This window comes from Apus apus, chromosome 12, assembly GCF_020740795.1.
Source record: "Apus apus isolate bApuApu2 chromosome 12, bApuApu2.pri.cur, whole genome shotgun sequence".
Classification (NCBI taxonomy): Eukaryota; Metazoa; Chordata; class Aves; order Apodiformes; family Apodidae; genus Apus; species Apus apus.
In genome coordinates, this window is record NC_067293.1 from 13,784,042 (window position 1) to 13,803,051 (window position 19,010).

The following is a 19,010-nucleotide window of genomic DNA, read 5'->3' on the forward strand; positions in this document are numbered from 1 at the left end:
AGAAGGAACCATCCTTGATCTCCACATAACCAGTATTTTTAAAATATCAGGTCATGCTGGAGACCTGCAGTGAAACCAAGCACTAGGGACACATTTTCTGGGAACTTAACTGTGGGGTAGCCCCACCATCCTCATGGCCAGCAACTCTTAAGACTATCCCTTATCATGAAGGTTGCCTGCAGTGGCTTATTCACTTGTACAAAGACCAACAGCAGCATTAGGTTGGATGGACTGAGCAAGATGGGCACTTGGGGGAGCTCCTCCTAGATCGAACAAACCTGAGCCGTCTCTCAAATCATCCTGAGCACAACCAAAATCGAATCCCCCTTGTCCCATGCTTTAGAGAAGTATCTAGCCCACTAACACACAGAACTCCAGTGGGGAAGGAGAGTGTAATCAGCATCTCCTGTGTCCTCTTCACTTGGACATTCTCAACATGACCAGCTCACACACCTCAGGTGCAGCAGAAGACCAAAAGAGGAAGAGACAGATGAAATATTTAAGCAAAAGATTTAAATGAATGCAAGAAGAGGGGGGAGAAGAAAAGCAGAGGCTTGCTGGGTGAGCAAATCTAAACAGAGGTTTGCTGCAGTTAGGTGTTAGGAGGGAAAAAGCAGTAGAGTGAGCAACACATAACGACTTGGAAAGGAAATCACCTTATTCACTCCAAGAAAAGCTGTGATTGCTGGAAGTTTGAGAAAGCATGAAGATAGTGGATGTTCCTGAGGAGGGAAGGCGCTTCGTTACCTGGTTTACAACAGCACAAAAGACAGAAAATTGCAGTACAAGAAAGAGAAAGGCAGGAACCAAGGAAAATGCAAATGCACCTTGCAGTTAAAAAAACAAACAACAAAACATTCTCACACAGAAAACTGAATAAAGACTGAGCAGAGCTGATGTGTTGTGTGATAGGGAACTCGGGGTGAAACCTGGTCCCATTGAGGCCAAGGGCAAACACCCATCCCCCTGGCCTCAGTCCATCCTCCCCTTCCAGAGGGTCTCTCAGCAGCCAAGTCACAGTTTCAGGCACCTCAATAACTGCCCTCACCTTCTTTTTCATTTAATGCTCCCCTTGGGAAACAGGTGGGGTTTTTTTCCAATGTTAAGATCAGGATCCTCAAAAATGGCTTGAGTTGAAGTATTCTACCTGATCTCAGACATCTTTAAAAATCAGGTCACTGACTTCAGTGTCTGACCACTGGCATCATCCAGAGCTGGGATCTGCTTCAGGCACCTCATAAAGCTCTTAGTCAAAATGTAACTTCAGATCTGGCTCAGCCTGTGCTTAGTTTGGTGTGTGCATATATAGACTTTTTTAGTTGACACTTACTTTGCTTTGCTAAACAATTTCACAAGAGCCTTTTTTAATGCATATAAAGCACTCTTGAAAGCAAGTACTGCATGAGGGAACAGATCATCTGGCCATCAGCTGAAGGCAAAAATGGGTCACCTCTCAGGTGAGTAGAGGTGGGGCTTGGTAACCCCCAGGTCACTCTTTCAGGTGACTGTCCTTGAACCATTCTATGTCTGCAGCTGAGAGCAACTCACTCCCAGCCTATTCAACAGGGCTGTCAAGCTAGAAACTATTAAATTATACTTAATTGACATGGCTCCTCAAAGAATTCACCCATACTACTTTTACCATCTCTGTTGCTTTCAACTTTAATTACTTGGGGTTTTTTCTTGTCTTGCAGATAGTTTTTACTTCACTGATATGGTGCCAAACTTGTATTTCAAACACTATGGGAGGGGAAATGCTTTTCTACTTCATTAGGTGTGTATGTATTTATATATATCTTTAATCAAGATAACTTCTAAATAAGGACCAAAGATAACAGGCTATGCCAGGTGAGGAAAGTATACTGAAACCTCCCACAGGGCTTCAGGGAGTGAACCCTGTTTTGAACCTCAGTGATTGTAAGGTTATCCATGGCTTCCTGGGACACAGGCAGAGCAGCTGAGCACTGGAGGCTGCTGGCACCAGGGTGCTGGGCCAAGGCATGGCAGGCAGGGCTGAAATCCCCTCTGCCCAGCCAAAACCTGCAGCTGTGCCCCTGGGGACAGTGATGGCTGATTCCAGCCACCCTGGCCAAACCCACACTACCAGCACATGCTGGGTGCCACCATGGGGGTGACCCCACCATCAGCGCTGGCCTCTATCCCCTGGCCTACAGCTGGCTGCTCAGAGAGGCCAGGCTCTGCCCTCAGAACTCAAACCTCATGGCAAGAGACCATCAGGGCTGGCTGGCAATCCACCTGACCCAGGCCATGACTTACAGCTGATCCAGAGGGAAAGAGAGGAGCTGCAGGAGGGAAGGACAGCCAGGAGAACCAGGGCTGCCCAGGGGTGGTGGGCACTTCTGGGCAAGCAGCAAGGGGCAGGGGTGTCTTAGCTCAGCAGGGCTGGCATCCACCATTTGCAGGAGCAAGAAAACTTTTAGGTGGTGGTTTGCACTTATAAGTGAGCCCCCCAGCTCAGCAACAGAGGAAAGCTGTTAAGAAACCAGCTCGCTTTGGAGGAGAGCACCACAGGCTAATGCTACAGTTATTGAGAGGTGTGGGCAGATGTGACAAGACCTGATCCTGGTCCCCCTGCACCTGACAACAGGCACAAGAGGAACATCATGGGTCTTTTCTTTGACATAAAAACAAGCAGCTTTTTTTTTCCCAGGACACAATTTGGTAGCTTTGATGACCAGCTAAGGTTGGAAAAGGGTTATTGTATTTTATAAGAGACAACAGGTTTCCATCTAGTGAAGGCAACTAAGGAAAGGCATGGGTTGAGTCTCTCTCCTCACTACAGATCGTCTAGGCAGTAATTTTAGATGAGCTTTTTGACATTTCTGGCATGTGAAAGAGCAAGACAAGACTCTGGAGAGCCTTCCTCAAGACATGAATGGTACTGTTACAGGCTCATCTGGTGCTTAAGAGAGGTCTCCCTAAAAATACGACATGATGCATCATCATGTTCCTTACCTGATGATTTTTCTCTTTTATATTTTTTAAAACTATTAGAAGAATTTCTGGGAAAAGGCTGATAAAGATCAGGAGAATTATTGCCAGCCACGTGGAAACAGAAGTCAGCATGTGGGCAAATACAAAATACATTCTTTGCTGCTTCAAGAAAGGCCTGAAAAAGAAAGAATAAAATAAATTCTGGTTAATATGAACTTCTCAAGGAGGTCTATCAAAGGCAGATTTAGAGCAAACCATCAGCAGTAATGCCTCTCTTTCAGAGAGACATGGATACAGCCTGCACAGAAGTACACTGTCCATTCTTCCCCCATCTCCTGTCTTTATCTGCACTAGTTCTGGGGGACTATGCTGTCACCTTAAACCATGGGTTTTGTATTTTCCACATCTGCTTCATTACAGAGTTGGGAGGGGTTTGAATTTTGCTACTATCTGAAAGCAAAACTATTCACCTTATCAAAACCAGAAAATTTTATTTCAGCTTTGGAATTTGCTATAGCTTCTGGTTTGTTTTTGATGGTGGAAATCCATCCCAAAAGGTTATTTACATTTTCTGCTGGAACTCTCAGTCCCAAAAGTTTATTTGCATCTTTCTCCCTCTCTTGATGATGGAGGAGAACAGACAGATGCTTCTGAAAAACATCTTGTAAATAACTGATGACAAGCATCCCAAAGCAGTTGCTGCTTAGCATTAATTAAAAAATCTTGAGCTCTGCAAGTTGAACACACCAGTAGGAAATTCACATTTCAGCACAGAGATCTGGCTAGATTGCAGATCTGAAACTGCTGTTTAGGAATGACGAAAAGTTAAAGCCTGTGACCCCCAGTTAAAATATTTAAATCAGTTCCTCATCTTTTATTAGCAGGCTGCTGGGTCAAAGATCTAGCCAATAACCCATGGCACTAGCCCACAGGATCGCAAAGGTAAACTAGAAGATGCTGTCTGCTGTGCATGTCTGCATGAACATCTACTCCAGCATGGGAAATAGAAAACTATTAATATTTGCAATGCTCTATTGCTTGCCTGCTTTTGCAAGATATTAAGCCTAAAATCCTGGTTGCAGGAAAATCAGTAATGATTACTTCTAGGCAGACCCAGGATTTCAGCAGCAGGATCTGCACCTTCTCCTGCTTATTTCTCCCTTTTAAGCTGACCCAGAGTGCTGGGTCCTCTTGCTTTGCATCTGCCTCATCCGTTCATAGAATGGTTTGGGTTGGAAGGGACCTTAAAGATCATCTAGTTCCAACCTCTCTGCCATGGTCAGGAACACCTCCCACTAGACCAGGCAGCTCAAAGCCCCATCCAGCCTGGCCTTCTTCCTTTTTTTCCCCTATCACTGCGTTTCTTTCCACCATCAACTTTTCCTCTTTCCCATCCATGTGCACAAACAGATCCTGAAATATTTACCCAGAACCTCTCAATGCTAAGAGGTTCAGCACCAGAAAAGCCTCTGCTGACAGAAGAGCAAACCACCTCTTGTCAAAGCCCTTCACCTGGATGCTGACCAGGTCACTACATGCTTTCAGGCCACCCCTTTGGTAGGTTGACAGGCCTCCTCTAACACATCTCATCATGCAACAAGCCCTCTTCCAGCACCAGCTTTTAGTAGGGGTTGGATGGAGATGTTATCCCTTCCCTCTTCAAGAGAGAAAGGAGTGTGGCTACACACACCTTGCCATCTATAAATCTCTTGAAAGCCCAACTGAGAGGATGCTGGAGCCACATCCCCCAAAAACCAGCACTGGGCATTCCTCTAGGAAAGCCCCATGGAAAGAAGAAAAGGTACTTGCCAAATAACTCCTCCCCAAAAGAACGAGAAAAACACATAGAAGGCAAGAGAGCCCCAAATCACGAAGTGGTTCATCCATGTCCAGAATCTGGTATCTAATGCCAGCTGTGTGAGTAAAAAAAAAAAGAACAGAACAGGCATTAGATGCAGAGTGCATTTGATTCTATTTATATGACATTTCAGGCTGCTTTCAGTCAGATTGAAGGTTGTCCAAACAGCTACTTCTGCATATGTCCACCAGGGAAAACATTTTCAGTATCTCCGGGCTGGCACAGGGTCAACAAGGAAACAGCTAGTTTCTAATTGAAAGTGACACTTCTTAATAGAATAAATTTGATGCAACCTCTGATGCTACAAGGAAAGAAATATCTAAAGGTTACGGGGACTGTAATTGCCTCCTGTCACCACCTGCTGTCCCAAACCAAACACAAAAGACCTTTTGTAAGGTCTTATGCAAAGTGTTCATTCTGGAAAGCTCCACAAAACAAAGCAGATTTGCTGTTATTATTTGACAGATGTGCTTTTGTGATCCCTTCAGTGCTCAGCAGTGTCTGAAACAAGGTGGACAACCCCAGTTCTTCATTGTTCCTCTCCTCCTGCTGGAACTGAATGCCTTAACTGTAATCACCTGGGGCTCTCAAATGAGGGCAGAAAATAGGAAAACAATGTAACCAAAACAAACACATACAGACCAGCACAGCCCAGGAACACAGTCCTCAGGCTACACAAAGGACAGCCATCAACAGGCAGGTTCTGCCTCTATGGAAGAAGATTGAAGTGTGGTGGGAAACATATTAATAGAAATTTCACCTTCAACACATTAACTGCAGGATTTTACAGCACACACACACACGCTTTGGAAAGTAACTGCAAAAATAAGCACCAGAAAAAGGAAGGAAGAGTCTGACCTTCAGCGTGACGGTGAACACCAGCACGGTGAAAACAATCGTCCCAAAGGTCCAATTCCCAAAAACCTGAAAAACACATTATGTTGCCACAGGCATCTCGGTCCATCTTCTTGGAGAGGCAGAGAAGGACAATGGGGGCAGGGGTGCAAGCAGGGACAGGAGGGGAAGGATGGGATAGAGCAACAGCTACAGGGGACAGAGGCTGGGAGAGACTCACTGCTGCTACACTACCCTGCACCATGCAGTGCCACGCGGACGGGCCACCCAGAGCTGGGATGGTGACAGGCACGACCTCCTACTAGCAAAGTCAGTCAAGAACATAAATCACTGGACCACCTGCATTTCATAACTCTTGGTAATTTGCTCCGTTTCTGCTTTCTCACAACACAGCTCATCACCTCATTTCCGTCCCACTTGCAGAATGCACCAACAGGTATTTTTCCATCTGGTTTGGTTTGTGGATACTAGTGACTACGCATGACAAAGAAAAGCAGATACTGTATATAAATCCCAACTATGGCAATGAATGGGAGGGATGCTTACCAAAGGCTGTCAAGACCTGAATGCATACATTAAAACAGAAAGTGAAATGTAAAAGTTTTCAAGAAATGCACAAAAACTGAAGTCAATAGGAGCGAAAAAGGAGTCAAACATACATGGATACTGTGAACAATTGCTGGTAGCAGTTCTTACAGGTGTAAGTGTTAACAAAATAGGACATAACCATGGATCTTATACTAGTGCCTCATTGATTTGGCCTCTCAAGGCATTTGTGGAACATATCAGTGCTTCATGTTTTATTCAAATATGACCAGAATGGCTATAAAAATAGAAAAGCACTACATCTACAACATAAGGACTTTACTACTTAGAGCTGGGGCCATAAATGTTGGCATTGATGCAACGTATGCATATACATACATAAATTTCATCAGCTTCTCTCCAAATGTAACTGCTAAAAAATAAATCTAAAGTATTTCCAAGGGTCACAAGTGATGGTGTAAAGAAGCTTTCCACCAACCAAAGCCTGTAACACACCATGTGCTTGACTAGGGAAAGTGTCCTGAGACAGCCCAGGCCACCACCAGTGTGGCAGCCACACTGCACTAGTGCTTTGCTCTGTACTCAGTAAACAAGCAAAAAGAAATAAATTCAATTTCCCCTCTTTCTGCATGAATTAACCTGAGGCAGCCCCCACACCTCACTCCTGTGGGAATACAAGTGCTTGTCCCAACACAAGAGTCACCAGCAAGCAGACAGCAGGAAGAGCCTGTTTGTTCTGCCAGTGGTGCTGACTTCTGCTGGCTTTGAAACACCCAAATCCCATTGCCAGCCTTCTCCCAGCACCAGCCTCCTTCCCCTAGCACCAAGATCACTCCCCGGAGCAGGAGCAGTGTGCAATCAGCCCTGCACCATATCCAAGTGAACAAGCAACATCTCCTCAAGGTGGGCTAATCCAGTCATTTACAACCTGCTGAAGACATGCCAAATATCATGCAGCACACTGGTGGGAAGGACAGACATTGGTCCTGCCCTGGGCCAACACTGGGGCCACACAGAAGAGTGGAAGAGCTCTGTCCTCACTGGGTTGGAATAAAGCTGTGTGTAAGACTAGTTATTTTACCTAGTGAGTATTACCAGCTCTGCCCTGTTTCCATGGTGATTTGTAAAAGGTTTTATTTCAAGCATTTGCTGCAGCAGCACACCATAAGCAAGGCTACACTGCTGGACAAGACTCGAGACACTGCACAGATTAAGCATGTAGATGTTCCCTGCCAGGTGTATCAAAGAGGCAGCGCACAAAGAAGCACTCATCTTTCTCTTTCCTTTTTTGGTGGCCTTACCTTTCCATTATCTTCCAGTGATGAATTTTGAAAAAGAAAATAAACCCCAAAGAAAAACACGAGTCCTTCAAAGGCGCCCAGAAAGGTCCAGTAGAGGAATGGCCTCCACTGCAGCATTGCATTGTCTGAAACCTTCCTGCCAAGAGACAGAGTAACAAGAGAATCACCATCACATTTAGGATACACTGCAAAGGCCTTTTTGCAGCCACAAATCCACAGGCTTTGGAGACAGCCCTTGCTCTAGGAGACAAGGAAGTAGAAAACAAATACCTGCCAGCCTACAGGACATAAACAGCATCTGCCATATGCAGCTGCTGGGCAGGAGAAATCATAAGAGGCTCACCATATTAATTAGTTTTGTCCTTCTCCTCTAGGTAACTTGGATGAAAACCCAAGGCGGCTCAAAGTAAACAGCTGTAGCATTGTCCTGAGCCTTCTCTGCAGCCCCCTCACAGTCCAAGGTATGCAAAATGAATTTTAAAACCAAAGAAAAGCCATACAGAATGCAGCAAGTCCATGGTGTGTTTCCCTCTTTTAGCTGAATGCAACAACTCCCTCTTTAAGCAAAGCCCTACAAGTCCCATTCCTGGAAGTGGTGCTTTTCTGTATGGGCTGAAAATAACTTCCTGAATGGTTTGGTGGGTGTCTTTAACAGGGAGGTTGTAGCAGGAGGCTCTGGCACAGGATGAGATCTGCACAGACCACAGGCAAAGCCTGAGGAGCAGAGGGTGACCATCAGGGCAGAAGGGAGTTCAAAAAAGTTTCCTGCATCGTTGTTTTTTCAGATTACTTAAAAAATCTGAAGATTGATTGGGGAATAAGAGCATGCTTATGGCAAAACCAAAAATCCCCATTCTCTTCTCATTTTTCTTCCTATGAAAGCAACACCTCCACTTTCAGCAAGACACACCTTGCAGACCAATGCAGTGCTGGGCTCCAGCAATTGCAGTTTCCAAACCAAAACCCTACTCAATCCTGTGCACAATGATGCAGTGACAATGCTCTAACATACTGCAATTTGGAGGATGAGTAAGGAGGACAGACGAACCAGACCAAGTGGGTTTTGTTGCAAGGAGAGAAAATACAACCAACTTCCTCATGGCAACCTCTGTTTTGCTTTCCCAGTGACATCCTGCAGCGCTTGTTGCAAACAGGCTCTTTACAGCACCTCAGACTAGAGGTCTGCACTGCAGCAACTCAGGGCTTCCCACAGCACAGGCACAGCAGCCGTTCTGCATTCAGCAGCACACACACACAGTCATGAATATTCAAACTGAAGCTGTCTGCCTGCACAATTAATCTGTTTTCCCTCACTGGGCAGACCTCAGATCAGACACCCCAGCAGGCGTTTGCACAGGGTCCTGCTGGTATTGCTCTTTGTGACATAATATTCAATTATCAATTTATTTAAAAATACCTGCAGTGGCCTTTTGCCATACAAGTGGAGGAAAACAGATCTAGTCACTCAAGGATCTGAGTACTTATTTCAAAAGCACCAATGCCCCCTTCCTAGCCTTACAGCCCTTGTTGCATTTGCTGATTTTTCTATACCTAAAGTAACTTCCATAGCATGTCTTTAGGCACCTGCTAATTCCATTTGCTGACCCAGCAAAGGCATCACTCTTGGTTCAAGCACAGCTTTGTCACACACAGCACCTTTATGGCTGAGGAACATTGAACAATGGTGACAGGGCTTGCAGAGGGCACTGACCTGAGCATCTTACTTAGTTTTGCTGAAGGGCTCCTCCCAAGCATGCGGGTAGGGGCAGAGGAAGATGGGAAGCATCTGTTTCCATGGGAGTTTGGGCCCTCTCCCCCTTGCAACCAGGAAAGAAGAAAAAACAACCAGAGAGAGACAAGTCTCCTCTCAAACTGTCCTTTCCAAGGGCAACGTGGCAGAAAACTAAGCATGTGGATAGAAGAGCAGAGTTTCCCAGTAATAGGATCCAATATGAGGATTTGGCCCCCTGTTGAGGGGGAGCCTGGGGGAGGATATCCATTTAAACCAGATGAGAAACTACCTGCCTGAGCAGGGCTTCAGGAACATTCATCTTTCTGAAAATGAATGGACCTTTTTTCCTCCTGAAAGCTAGAGCTCCCCTCCATCCATTACATGCTCTGTCATGTGATTGCCTCATGCTGCCTGGCTCAAAGCTAATGTGAATGAATGGTCTGGCCACACTCACAGCTTGATTTTTCTCACAGATGAAGAATTCCACCTACAGGTGTTTTTTTTTTAGACACCACAGTGCAAATTGCTAGACCAGATACTGTTAGAGAGCATAAATAAGCAGAAACAGGCAGTAAATAGGGCATTGCTCAGCTCTAATGCAGCAGCAGGAGAAACAGAAACAGCCTTTTCTGCAGCTCGTGGTGATTCCATCAGCAACACAGGGCAGGGACATTTGGTTACACTCCTGCACCAGCACAACTTCAACCATGGTTAACCAAGTTGTGGGGGTTCTTACCAGTCCAGTGTCACTTACATGTAGAGCTGAGGATCTGAGGTCAGCGTGTCGATGCTGATGTGCTGCTCCAGGAGGCTGTAAGCCAGGATAGGCAGTGATGTGAAGCAGATGTTGTACATGGTAAGGTAAGCAGCATCATACAGTGGCTTAAAAGAGGAAGGAAAAGTAAAATGAGATAAATTACACTTTAAAAAAAAAGATTTAAAGTTTCTAGCTCTTGCCTTCATATATGCTCTACAGATTCATCCCTTTGTCACAGCCACATGGGACAGTTCCACTTGACAGGGGTGACACTCCGTGCAATGCTGGGGCCCAAGCACCTGCAGGCTGCATGGCCAGGACCCTACTCCTACCACCAGGAAGTTCTTTAACTGCCTGGTCTCATCTCCAGCAAAACCCTTATCACAGCTTTTCTGTAGCTGCTCTTGTGCTGCTGTTTCTATTAATATACTTGATGTCTCCTGTGACTCTCTAAAGACTAGATTGCTTTAGAGGAACTATGGCTGCTGCCTTTTTTTTAAAAAAAAAAAAAGGCAAGTGGTTCTGCAGAGACAAGCAGAATTATCATTTACTCTTCATTATGATTAACTTTTGAGTCCAAATAGACAGAAAAGCCTGTAAAGTGACACAAAAGCCAAAGCTCTCCTCTAAGCACATGAACACACTTGCCACACAGATCTGTCTTCCCAAGGCTCACCTGGACTAAGCAAGTCTCTGCTGACATGCATCATGTGTCTTTTTTTAAAGGCTGTCATAAAAGAACAAATTGTTCTTCCTTTAAAGAGACACCCTTAATGCAGGGAAATGTTGCAGAGGAGAAAAGATCAGGACGTCTTTAAAACTTTTTCTCTTATGATAAGTACAAGTAGCAAAACCAGGTGCTAACAAACCAGCTAAACCCCTGCCTGGCTACTTTTGGAAGGCACTCGTGGCTGGTGGATGGGAGAGGAAAGACAGCAGATTTATTTCTTTTCAGCTACATGTCTCAAAAACACTGTGCTCCAGATATGGTGCTAAGCAACAAGGTCAGTTCCTACTGTCCTCTAAAGCAAGGTGAGGAAGGAACAGGACACCAAAAGCCAAGTCTCTGCTGGGAAGCCTCATTGTGCCACTTGCTTTTTATCTTGGCTCTACAGACACGTTGCTGGATGTTACCTGCTGTGAGAATCCACAGAAGAACTGGTATAAAAACTGTGGTAAAATGAAGCAAAGGTTCTAGGGAAACAAGAAGACAAACTATTAGCAGGGAAGCACTTGACTTTTCAATATAAATCAAAACAACTTTTCCAGTTATCAGACATTAGCATCTGCTATTACAGTATCAGACAAACTAGGGTACTGTTTGCTACCAAGCCCAGAACTAATCCAGTGAGCTCTTAGTGTCTGGAGAAGTCACAACAAAAGTCCTGCTGACATTCCCCTGTAAGCTCTGCTTGTAACTGACCAGCAGCCTGTCCTAGGGAAGGAAAGCAGAGCTACAGAACATCCGATACATTTTTTTTTTCCTGTTCACTAAGATTTTTTTATTGCAAACAAAGAAATAAGCTGCACACACACATCCTTACCTTATAGAAGAAATACTGTACAAGGTGTGCTATTCTCACATAATATAAATGCCCATGTGCTAGTAGCAATTTTCTTAAATGTTTGAACTTTGGCACAGCATAGTCGCTGTTTCTGGAAGCCTGTCGTCCTTCTTTGCCTTTTATACCTGGAGACACAAACATAGCAAGGGGTTAATCCCTAAGAGACTGGAATTATTTGGACCAATGCTATGGCAAATGGTTAATCCCAAAGGGACTGGAATTTGGATCAATGCTACCCGCTAAGTTTGTTCTCATCATTCAGTGTCTCAAGGCATGACAAAGGCCGTCTTTCCCTCTCGAGTGCCCCAGGAGAGCAAAACTCAGAAGTGCTGCAGAACTTGGCACGGTTGTGGCTCCACAACATTCAGACCTGCCTCTGGAGTTTTCAAGCTCTATTTAGGTTGCTCTGAGTTCTGTGTAAGAGTGCGGCAAAGAATATCTAAGCAAACCTGATAAAAGATAAGGAATTGGTTTCCCCACAGGCTTGCCCACATCTCACCCAGCCTAGTTATTTCATTGCAAGCACTCAGCCCCTCCAGACATTCCCACAGAGCTCAAGAAAGACACTTTTGTTCACTCAAAAGCCATATCCAAATGAATTGCACTGGGACCCTGTTCATCAGAGGGCAATTCCAACAGCCACAAAGAAAGAGGCTGCCCTTTCTCTTCCAGCAACTCTTCTTTAGCAGCATTACAAAAATCTCCAGTATCTCCCATATCTCTGACACCAATCTGCAGGAAGGAGGATAGTTTCCAGCCTGATGTCAGTTGGACAGACAGGGCAGGCACATCACTGAGCATTCACCCCTGGAAACACATGTGGGTCCCCAGTGCTGAGTTACCAGCAGCTGCAACCAGAGTCGTAGTAAATTCAGGTATTTTCATTAAACTGCCTTTGCAACAACTGCCAGAAATCACCCATCAGTTTACTACTTAAGCCTTTTTTTTCTAAACAGCAAGCAACTGTTAGCACCTTGAATTTGGCCTTGGAGTTTCTGAACACCATCTGCAGTCTACCACTGATAAAGAGAGTGGTACTGTCAAAGGTGAGCAGTGTGTGATGACCCCAAACATTTAGCTGGAGTCAAACCCTGGCTCCAAGGAAAGCAACAGCAGACTTGTGTTTTCCAGTGGGATCAGTTTAGCCATGTACAATCAGAAATACTCACCTATTCCAACATGTGCTTCCAAAATCATACTAACATCATTTGCACCATCCCCTATGGAGAGTGTTATGGGGCTCCCTTTTGTGTTCTTCACCATTCGCACGATCTAAAAAGATTTTTAGAAGGACAACAGAAACCAAGAATGCAGTAAAAATCTGTCCCACTTGCAAGAGCCCCCAGGAAGCAACCAGGCTTTCAGAGCAGCAGCATAATGCCTGGAGAACTCAGATTAATAAAACCCCTTGTTATTTCCCTTGCAGTCACCAACCAGAGCAAAAGCCAAGATCCAGCTGCCCAGGGTTGAAGGAGAGTATTTAAAAAGAAATCCCAGCATCCCACCTTTCCCTTCTGCCAGACTCTACTCTCACAAAGATGGGACCTCTCAGGCACGTCAGTGGCTGGAAACTCCCCCCCCTAGAAACCCTCCCATGGGGCAGAAACTCGCCACTTATCAGGCTTGGATACCATCAGCTGGTATGAGGAAGTCACGGACTCCTCTTGACAAATTTGGAAAGGAAAAAAAAGAACAGGGCTTTTTATTTCCAATTGGCTTGGGCTTGTGGCTTCCTGCAAGCATATTAAACAAAGGCTTTACATACAGATTTGAAAGAATGGATAATTTCTATCACACTCTGAAGGTCAGATGGGGCTTAAAGACAGCCTGGAGAAGTCCTAGCTGATTAAGATGATCAGGTAAAGACCCAGATGCTTGATTAAAAGAGCATGGTGTCACCTAATGATGTGCTTCAGATGGTTAAAAGCAGAGTAAATACCTGTGCTTTCTGCAAAGGGGCCATCCTGCAGCAGAGGACTGCAGTGCACTTCAAGCAGATTTGTAGAAATATGGTTTTGTAGTTACTAGAACTGGAGTCCTGAGAAGGGTTGAGTATCAGTGACAGTGTCGAGCCATCTATGATCAGGCCATATTCTTGGGTCAACGTCCAGCTTCTGGGACACAACAAGGAACACGCTTGAAATAAAAGTCAGGCTTTGAGAAGTCAGTCCAGCAGTTTGTATCATCTTACTGGAAAATAAGCTGCTTTTGTATTCATCTTCTTCGCATCCCCTTGGGGGAGCTTAGCAATCTTTAAAAGCTTGGATTCAACACGTGCCCTTTGCTAAGGAAACCGAGCAGTTGAGTTCCAAACCAACTAACACTGGAGGTGATGAGCACAGTGAAGGATCTGACCACAGTGCCTGCCAGCAGCCAGTCCCCAGGGCCACAACATGGTCCTGTGTCTCCATCAACTTTGCATCCCCAACCCAAAAGGCTCAGGGGCTGGGTCCTCTTGCTCACTCACCTCTTCAGGCCTCCCCGGTTTTTGGGAACATCCTGAATCAGCTTTTTATGGTACTCCATCAGCAGCTCATGGAGCCGATCCTCCTTCCTTTCACTCTCACCCACTGTTTTCACCGTCAGCTCCAGCAGCTCTGTGCTGGTCTGGAAGAGCCTGCAGGCATAGCAGGTGGATTTGGCAGTTTCCATCTTGTCTCCTGTCAGCACCCAAACCTTCATGCCAGCTGCGTGAAGAGCCTCGATCGTCTCTGCCGACTGCTCCTGCAACCTGCAAGCAGAAGCAAAACATCACTCCTCAGGCTGGCCCATGCTTACTCCATAGAACCCTTCTTTTGCAAAAAGGAAACACCAGCTCAAGAGAAGTTAACTGATTTCCCCCATGCAGGAGAGACCACTGCCACAGGAATAAGGATTAGAAGTCATCAATTCCAATGTTTTATTTGCAGACAATAAATCATTGCTTTATACTGTGAGACTTGTGTCAAGAGTTTAATTTACTCACAGTTACTACAACTTCATGCAAAACTGACTTTGTTTTGATGTGCAAATTAACACTGCTTGCTTAAATCACTCTCTAAAAGCACAAGTGCTTCTGTAGTTTCATTAATAAATCCTAATTCCTACTACACTGGCCCATTTTAGCAACTAGGGCACTGTGTAATGGGCTGTGTCACAGAATAATTAATCACCCTGGACACTTCCAGCATCTGCCTGGCTGCTCAGTCCCACCACAGAGAGTCAGGGCCACGATGCAATGTTGAGGAGAAACCACACGTCCCAGCATGTCAGTGATCATCTCTTTACCTGTCTTCTACAGCAGTAGCACCAATCAAGTGCATGTCTGCTTCTGTGTCTTCAAAAACCTTCGCCATCCTTTCCTCCCTGTCCTGCAGAGCCATCTTGGCTTCACTCAGTTGTCTGTCAATTTTGTCGTACTCCTTTTGAGTCAGTTCTTTGAACGCCACGCAGAGTGTTCGGTAGCCATCCTGGGGAGGAGGGAGAGGGGAAGGAAAAAAAAACAACTGGACAATTGGCATAAAACCAGATTTTCTGCAGCTCCTCACTTCAGGGTTAGTGCTTTTCTCCATTGTCAGTGCTTGCTGTCAGTACTGACCCTGATGGCAACGACAATTTACTGGCTTGAATCAGAAGAGCAATTTCTGTTCTTCCCATCAGAGTAACCATGGTTATGCTTATTACTTGCATGTAATATTGCAGAGAGAAACTAAGAGAAGGACAGAGCTGAGAGCGTGCATCCAGCAGGGAGACTGGGGACCAGGTGTCCCCAAAACTGGGACCAGGCACTTCTCCCACCAGAGAAAAAAGCCTGATATTGTTATTTCTATTTTTAACTTGCTGGAGAGATGCTCTGACAACTATGGCGGAGACCATAAGTATATCAAAAGTGAAATAAACATTAGAAGCCAAAGAAACAGAAAAGGAAAGAAGCCTGGCTTCAAAGCAATATGAAGTGACACTCATTTTCAACACTTCCCTCCAAAGCAAGGTCACATCCCTATTTTGGGAATAAGACTTTCCTGACCCTAGGAGACAGCCAAATTCCATCTACATGCTCACCATAGCATTGCGGTCCACGTGGACTTTCGTTTGTTGGATTTCTTCTTGCTGGACCCTTGGAAAAATAGAGGAATCTGCTCCTTTACAGAAGAGAAGCAACTTTCCTAAAACCAAATCATAAATAGTTTATAGCCTTCACAAGCCATAGAAAGAGAGCCAGCAAATGATGCAGAGGGAGGAAATCTGGCAGGGCTAAAGAAGGAACTGCTAGAAGCCTTGTTGCTTACCAAAATGGCCTCACAACAACTTGTGCAAAGCCTTGTTTGACCTCAGGCTGCAACATGTCATGTCCCTACCTGCCTCTGATCAAGCTTTCTGTGACAGCCTGGATAAAGCAGTTTATTTTTCCCTGTTTAATAAGCCTTGCCAACCTTTTCAGACAGTAAAAAACCAGCGTCCCACACCTTACAGGACTGACATTTGAAAAGGATGGCAACCTCTGAATTTTTGTCTGCTACCCCCATGAAAACCCATCCTGCTCAGGGAAAGGTCTCATATCTTCTCCTTTGTACTAGCACCTCCAGGCTGGAGCAAAGCAAGCAGGGATGCCTCCATGGCTCACTGTTCCTGACCTCTCCCTTTATCTGCTGCTGGCCCCCAGCAATGCTATATGGAAAATTAACTATCTCAACCAGACCCAGTACAGAATTTAATCAGACCAGCTTAGAAAACCTAACAGTTTAGCCTGGCATCCTACACACTAGGTGCAGGATTCAAGAGGACATGTTCTGTATTTGTGCCGAGTGTATGGGAGTTCAGAAACATGTTTTAACTGTACCCGTGGTGGTTCTCACAATGACGCTCATACGGCGGCGGACGGGATCAAAGTTCAACACATGGAGAAGTTGGTACCTTTGAAAAAGAAAAATAGAGCTTAGATTCAGTAAGAGAAAAATAACTGTTTAAGACAGAAAATCACTAACAATGAGCTGGAAAAATCAATACACCTTACAAGTGGCAGGACCCACTAGGCAATGTGCTTTTTACAGCTATGGCACAAGAAAATGGGACTAAAAAAACCCTCCAGTGCTGCTGTGAGCAGGAGGGTGAGGCTGAGGGTGCCCAGCAGCACACTGAGACCTGGGCTGGACAGGGGCACAGGCTCTAGCATTGAAAATAAGAAGCTTCCCTGTAAGGGGAGTAAGAAGTGAGACTTGCTTGTGAAGGCAAGTTCTCGGGAAGCACTAGGATTAGGTCTCAGATGTCCCACAGGCAGAGAGTATGTAGTAAAATGTCATTATTTTCAGCTTGGGAAGGGAAAAAGTTACATATCATGCAGCTTAGGCTTAGTTATCCTGCTGTGAGGCTCAAGCACTGTCTGTAAGGTCAGGAACGATCCCAGGAACCCCAGAGCCATCTCCACAGCTGGGCACAGATGAAGAACATGTGAGGGACAGCAGACACTTCAGGGACCTGAATTTAGACATCACTGAAACCAACAGAGTTTTGCAAGCAAGCCTTCCTGCCTGCACCTGGCTGTGCTGCACTTTGTAAAAAGGACAGGAGTTTTTGGGCAGGTCAGCATGGGACAGCTTGGGCCTTGCCAGGTTGGCCACGCTGACGAAACTCAACCAAGCTGGGTGGGAGCTGGAGCAGCACTAGCAGCCCCATTCCTCAGTGGTCCCTGCAGCACTTACATTTCAGTTTCGTTCTTTTGGTTTCGTATTTTCATGAAATCATTTTCAAGTCCTAGAAAAGTGAAACCATACCTGTCAATAAACAAAAGGACAGAACAACATTGAAAACACCCATTGGCACGTATTATACATTAACAAAATTCTTGTTTCACCTTCTGCACTGCAAAGGAGAGCAAAGAACTTAACAACCTCCAGCTAAAAAGCTTGGCTGGATGTTTGCTTGCCCCATGCAGAGCTTGCTATGATGTTCTGGCAGCACTCCCATGACCTGGAGAACTGAACACTGCTGGGCACAGACGCCAAGAGCCTCTGGACACAGTCCCCTGGGTCTCTGGCAGATTTACAAGCCGTAAGCAAGTATATACAGCTGCAACCAGCCTCCATCTAAAACCTAGGGGCTGGCAATAGCATAGAATCATAGAACTGTTTGTATTGGAAAGCACCTTAAAGATCCTTTAGTCCCACCCCACTGTCGTGGGCAGGGACATCTCCCACTAGATCAGGTTGTTCCAAGCCCTGTACAACCTGGCCTTAAGCATCTTTGGAACAATTAAAATGTGGGTCTGATAAAAGTGGCCCATCCTCTTATTTTGCCACCGCATGCCAAGGAAGCTATTTGGCTGCAATGTGTGTGTGACTGCTCTCCATTTCTTGGGTATTAAAACCCTTGGCCATGGGGACTCTACCAAAGGAACCTCTGCCCCAGCCAGGTGCTGCTGCACCTTGGGGCTGCTCTCAGTGCTGACTGCAAACCTCAGACTCCTGAGAAGCTGCTCAGGGAAGACCCTTTGCAGAGCAGCCCTTTTACAGAGAGCTCATTTAAACCCACAGGCTCACATGCCTTCACAGGGCTGTGGGTCAGGCCCCGCACTGGTATCATAATGGGCTTCCCAGAGAGAGCTAACTGCTTCAACTAGGAAAGGTGTCTATCACCTTCCAGTAACCCTCACCTCCCTCCCACCAGAGACACAGAATTAAAAGCCCAACATCATTACATCCTTACTTTTCTGCGCCTTTCACCAAAGCAATTTCATCTGGGGAAGAGGAGATGTAGGTGTATTTGCGTTGTGGATGTCCTATCAGCCCATCCACCTGGTCAGCTTCCTTGATCTGGACGGTGTGGCAGAGGCAGAGGGCTCGCAGGAACAGCTCCTCACGGCTCTAGGCAGTCAGGGAGGGCCCGTTACCAGCTTCATGCACCAAGCCCACCTCACAGCACTTGGCTGTGATCTTTGTGTATCCAGATTTTAAAACCAAAACAAATTCTCCCTCCCAGCTTCCACTCTATCCACCCAGCCAAGAGCTGACCACAAAGCCCCAGCAGACACCAATACGCCAATCTCTTACCTTCTCTGCCTTGCCATAATACTTGAGGGGTCCATCAGTCTGAGAGAAGCCATCCACCTCTGACAGGCAGTCTGTGTACTTGTGCCCATCTATGCAGCACTCGATGAACTCCATGCTGTTCTCTGTCAGGGTCCCGGTTTTGTCCGTGAAGACGTACTCCACCTGGGAGGGAGCAGGGCAGGCTGCCTCACTGCACCCCCACACCCATGCACCTGGGAAGGAGCCCCCCAAAACCAAAGCAACCTAGGCACTCCAGTGCACCTGTACCAATGGTGGGGGATACTTGGCTGCTGTCCTAACCTGACCCTCCAACACCACAGGTGCCCCACAGGAGTTACACCACTGTGCAGCTCTACTACTTTGCTCCTCAGAGCAGCTCCATTATTTTTCAGCCTGTTGCAGGGGTGGCAGCTCCT

The 19,010-nt window shown here is 45.9% G+C and overlaps 1 protein-coding gene across 5 annotated transcripts in view; it reads right to left on the reverse strand.

Annotated features, from left to right (window-relative positions):
• The window catches only part of ATP11C (ATPase phospholipid transporting 11C), a 56,780-nt gene that overhangs the window by 5,003 nt on the left and 32,767 nt on the right, over positions 1-19,010 (reverse strand). For all 5 annotated transcript variants that reach the window (XM_051630038.1, XM_051630035.1, XM_051630039.1 and 2 more), the window contains exons 13-28: positions 18,595-18,756; positions 18,251-18,408; positions 17,248-17,319; positions 16,389-16,462; positions 15,611-15,714; positions 14,837-15,018; positions 14,037-14,300; positions 13,509-13,683; positions 12,739-12,841; positions 11,549-11,694; positions 11,139-11,198; positions 10,002-10,129; positions 7,516-7,651; positions 5,672-5,737; positions 4,765-4,868; positions 2,977-3,130 (exon numbers count right to left, since the gene is read on the reverse strand). In XM_051630038.1, the coding sequence (XP_051485998.1) occupies positions 2,977-3,130; positions 4,765-4,868; positions 5,672-5,737; positions 7,516-7,651; positions 10,002-10,129; positions 11,139-11,198; positions 11,549-11,694; positions 12,739-12,841; positions 13,509-13,683; positions 14,037-14,300; positions 14,837-15,018; positions 15,611-15,714; positions 16,389-16,462; positions 17,248-17,319; positions 18,251-18,408; positions 18,595-18,756 (2,088 nt within the window). The remainder of the gene's footprint in view (positions 1-2,976; positions 3,131-4,764; positions 4,869-5,671; positions 5,738-7,515; positions 7,652-10,001; positions 10,130-11,138; positions 11,199-11,548; positions 11,695-12,738; positions 12,842-13,508; positions 13,684-14,036; positions 14,301-14,836; positions 15,019-15,610; positions 15,715-16,388; positions 16,463-17,247; positions 17,320-18,250; positions 18,409-18,594; positions 18,757-19,010) is intronic.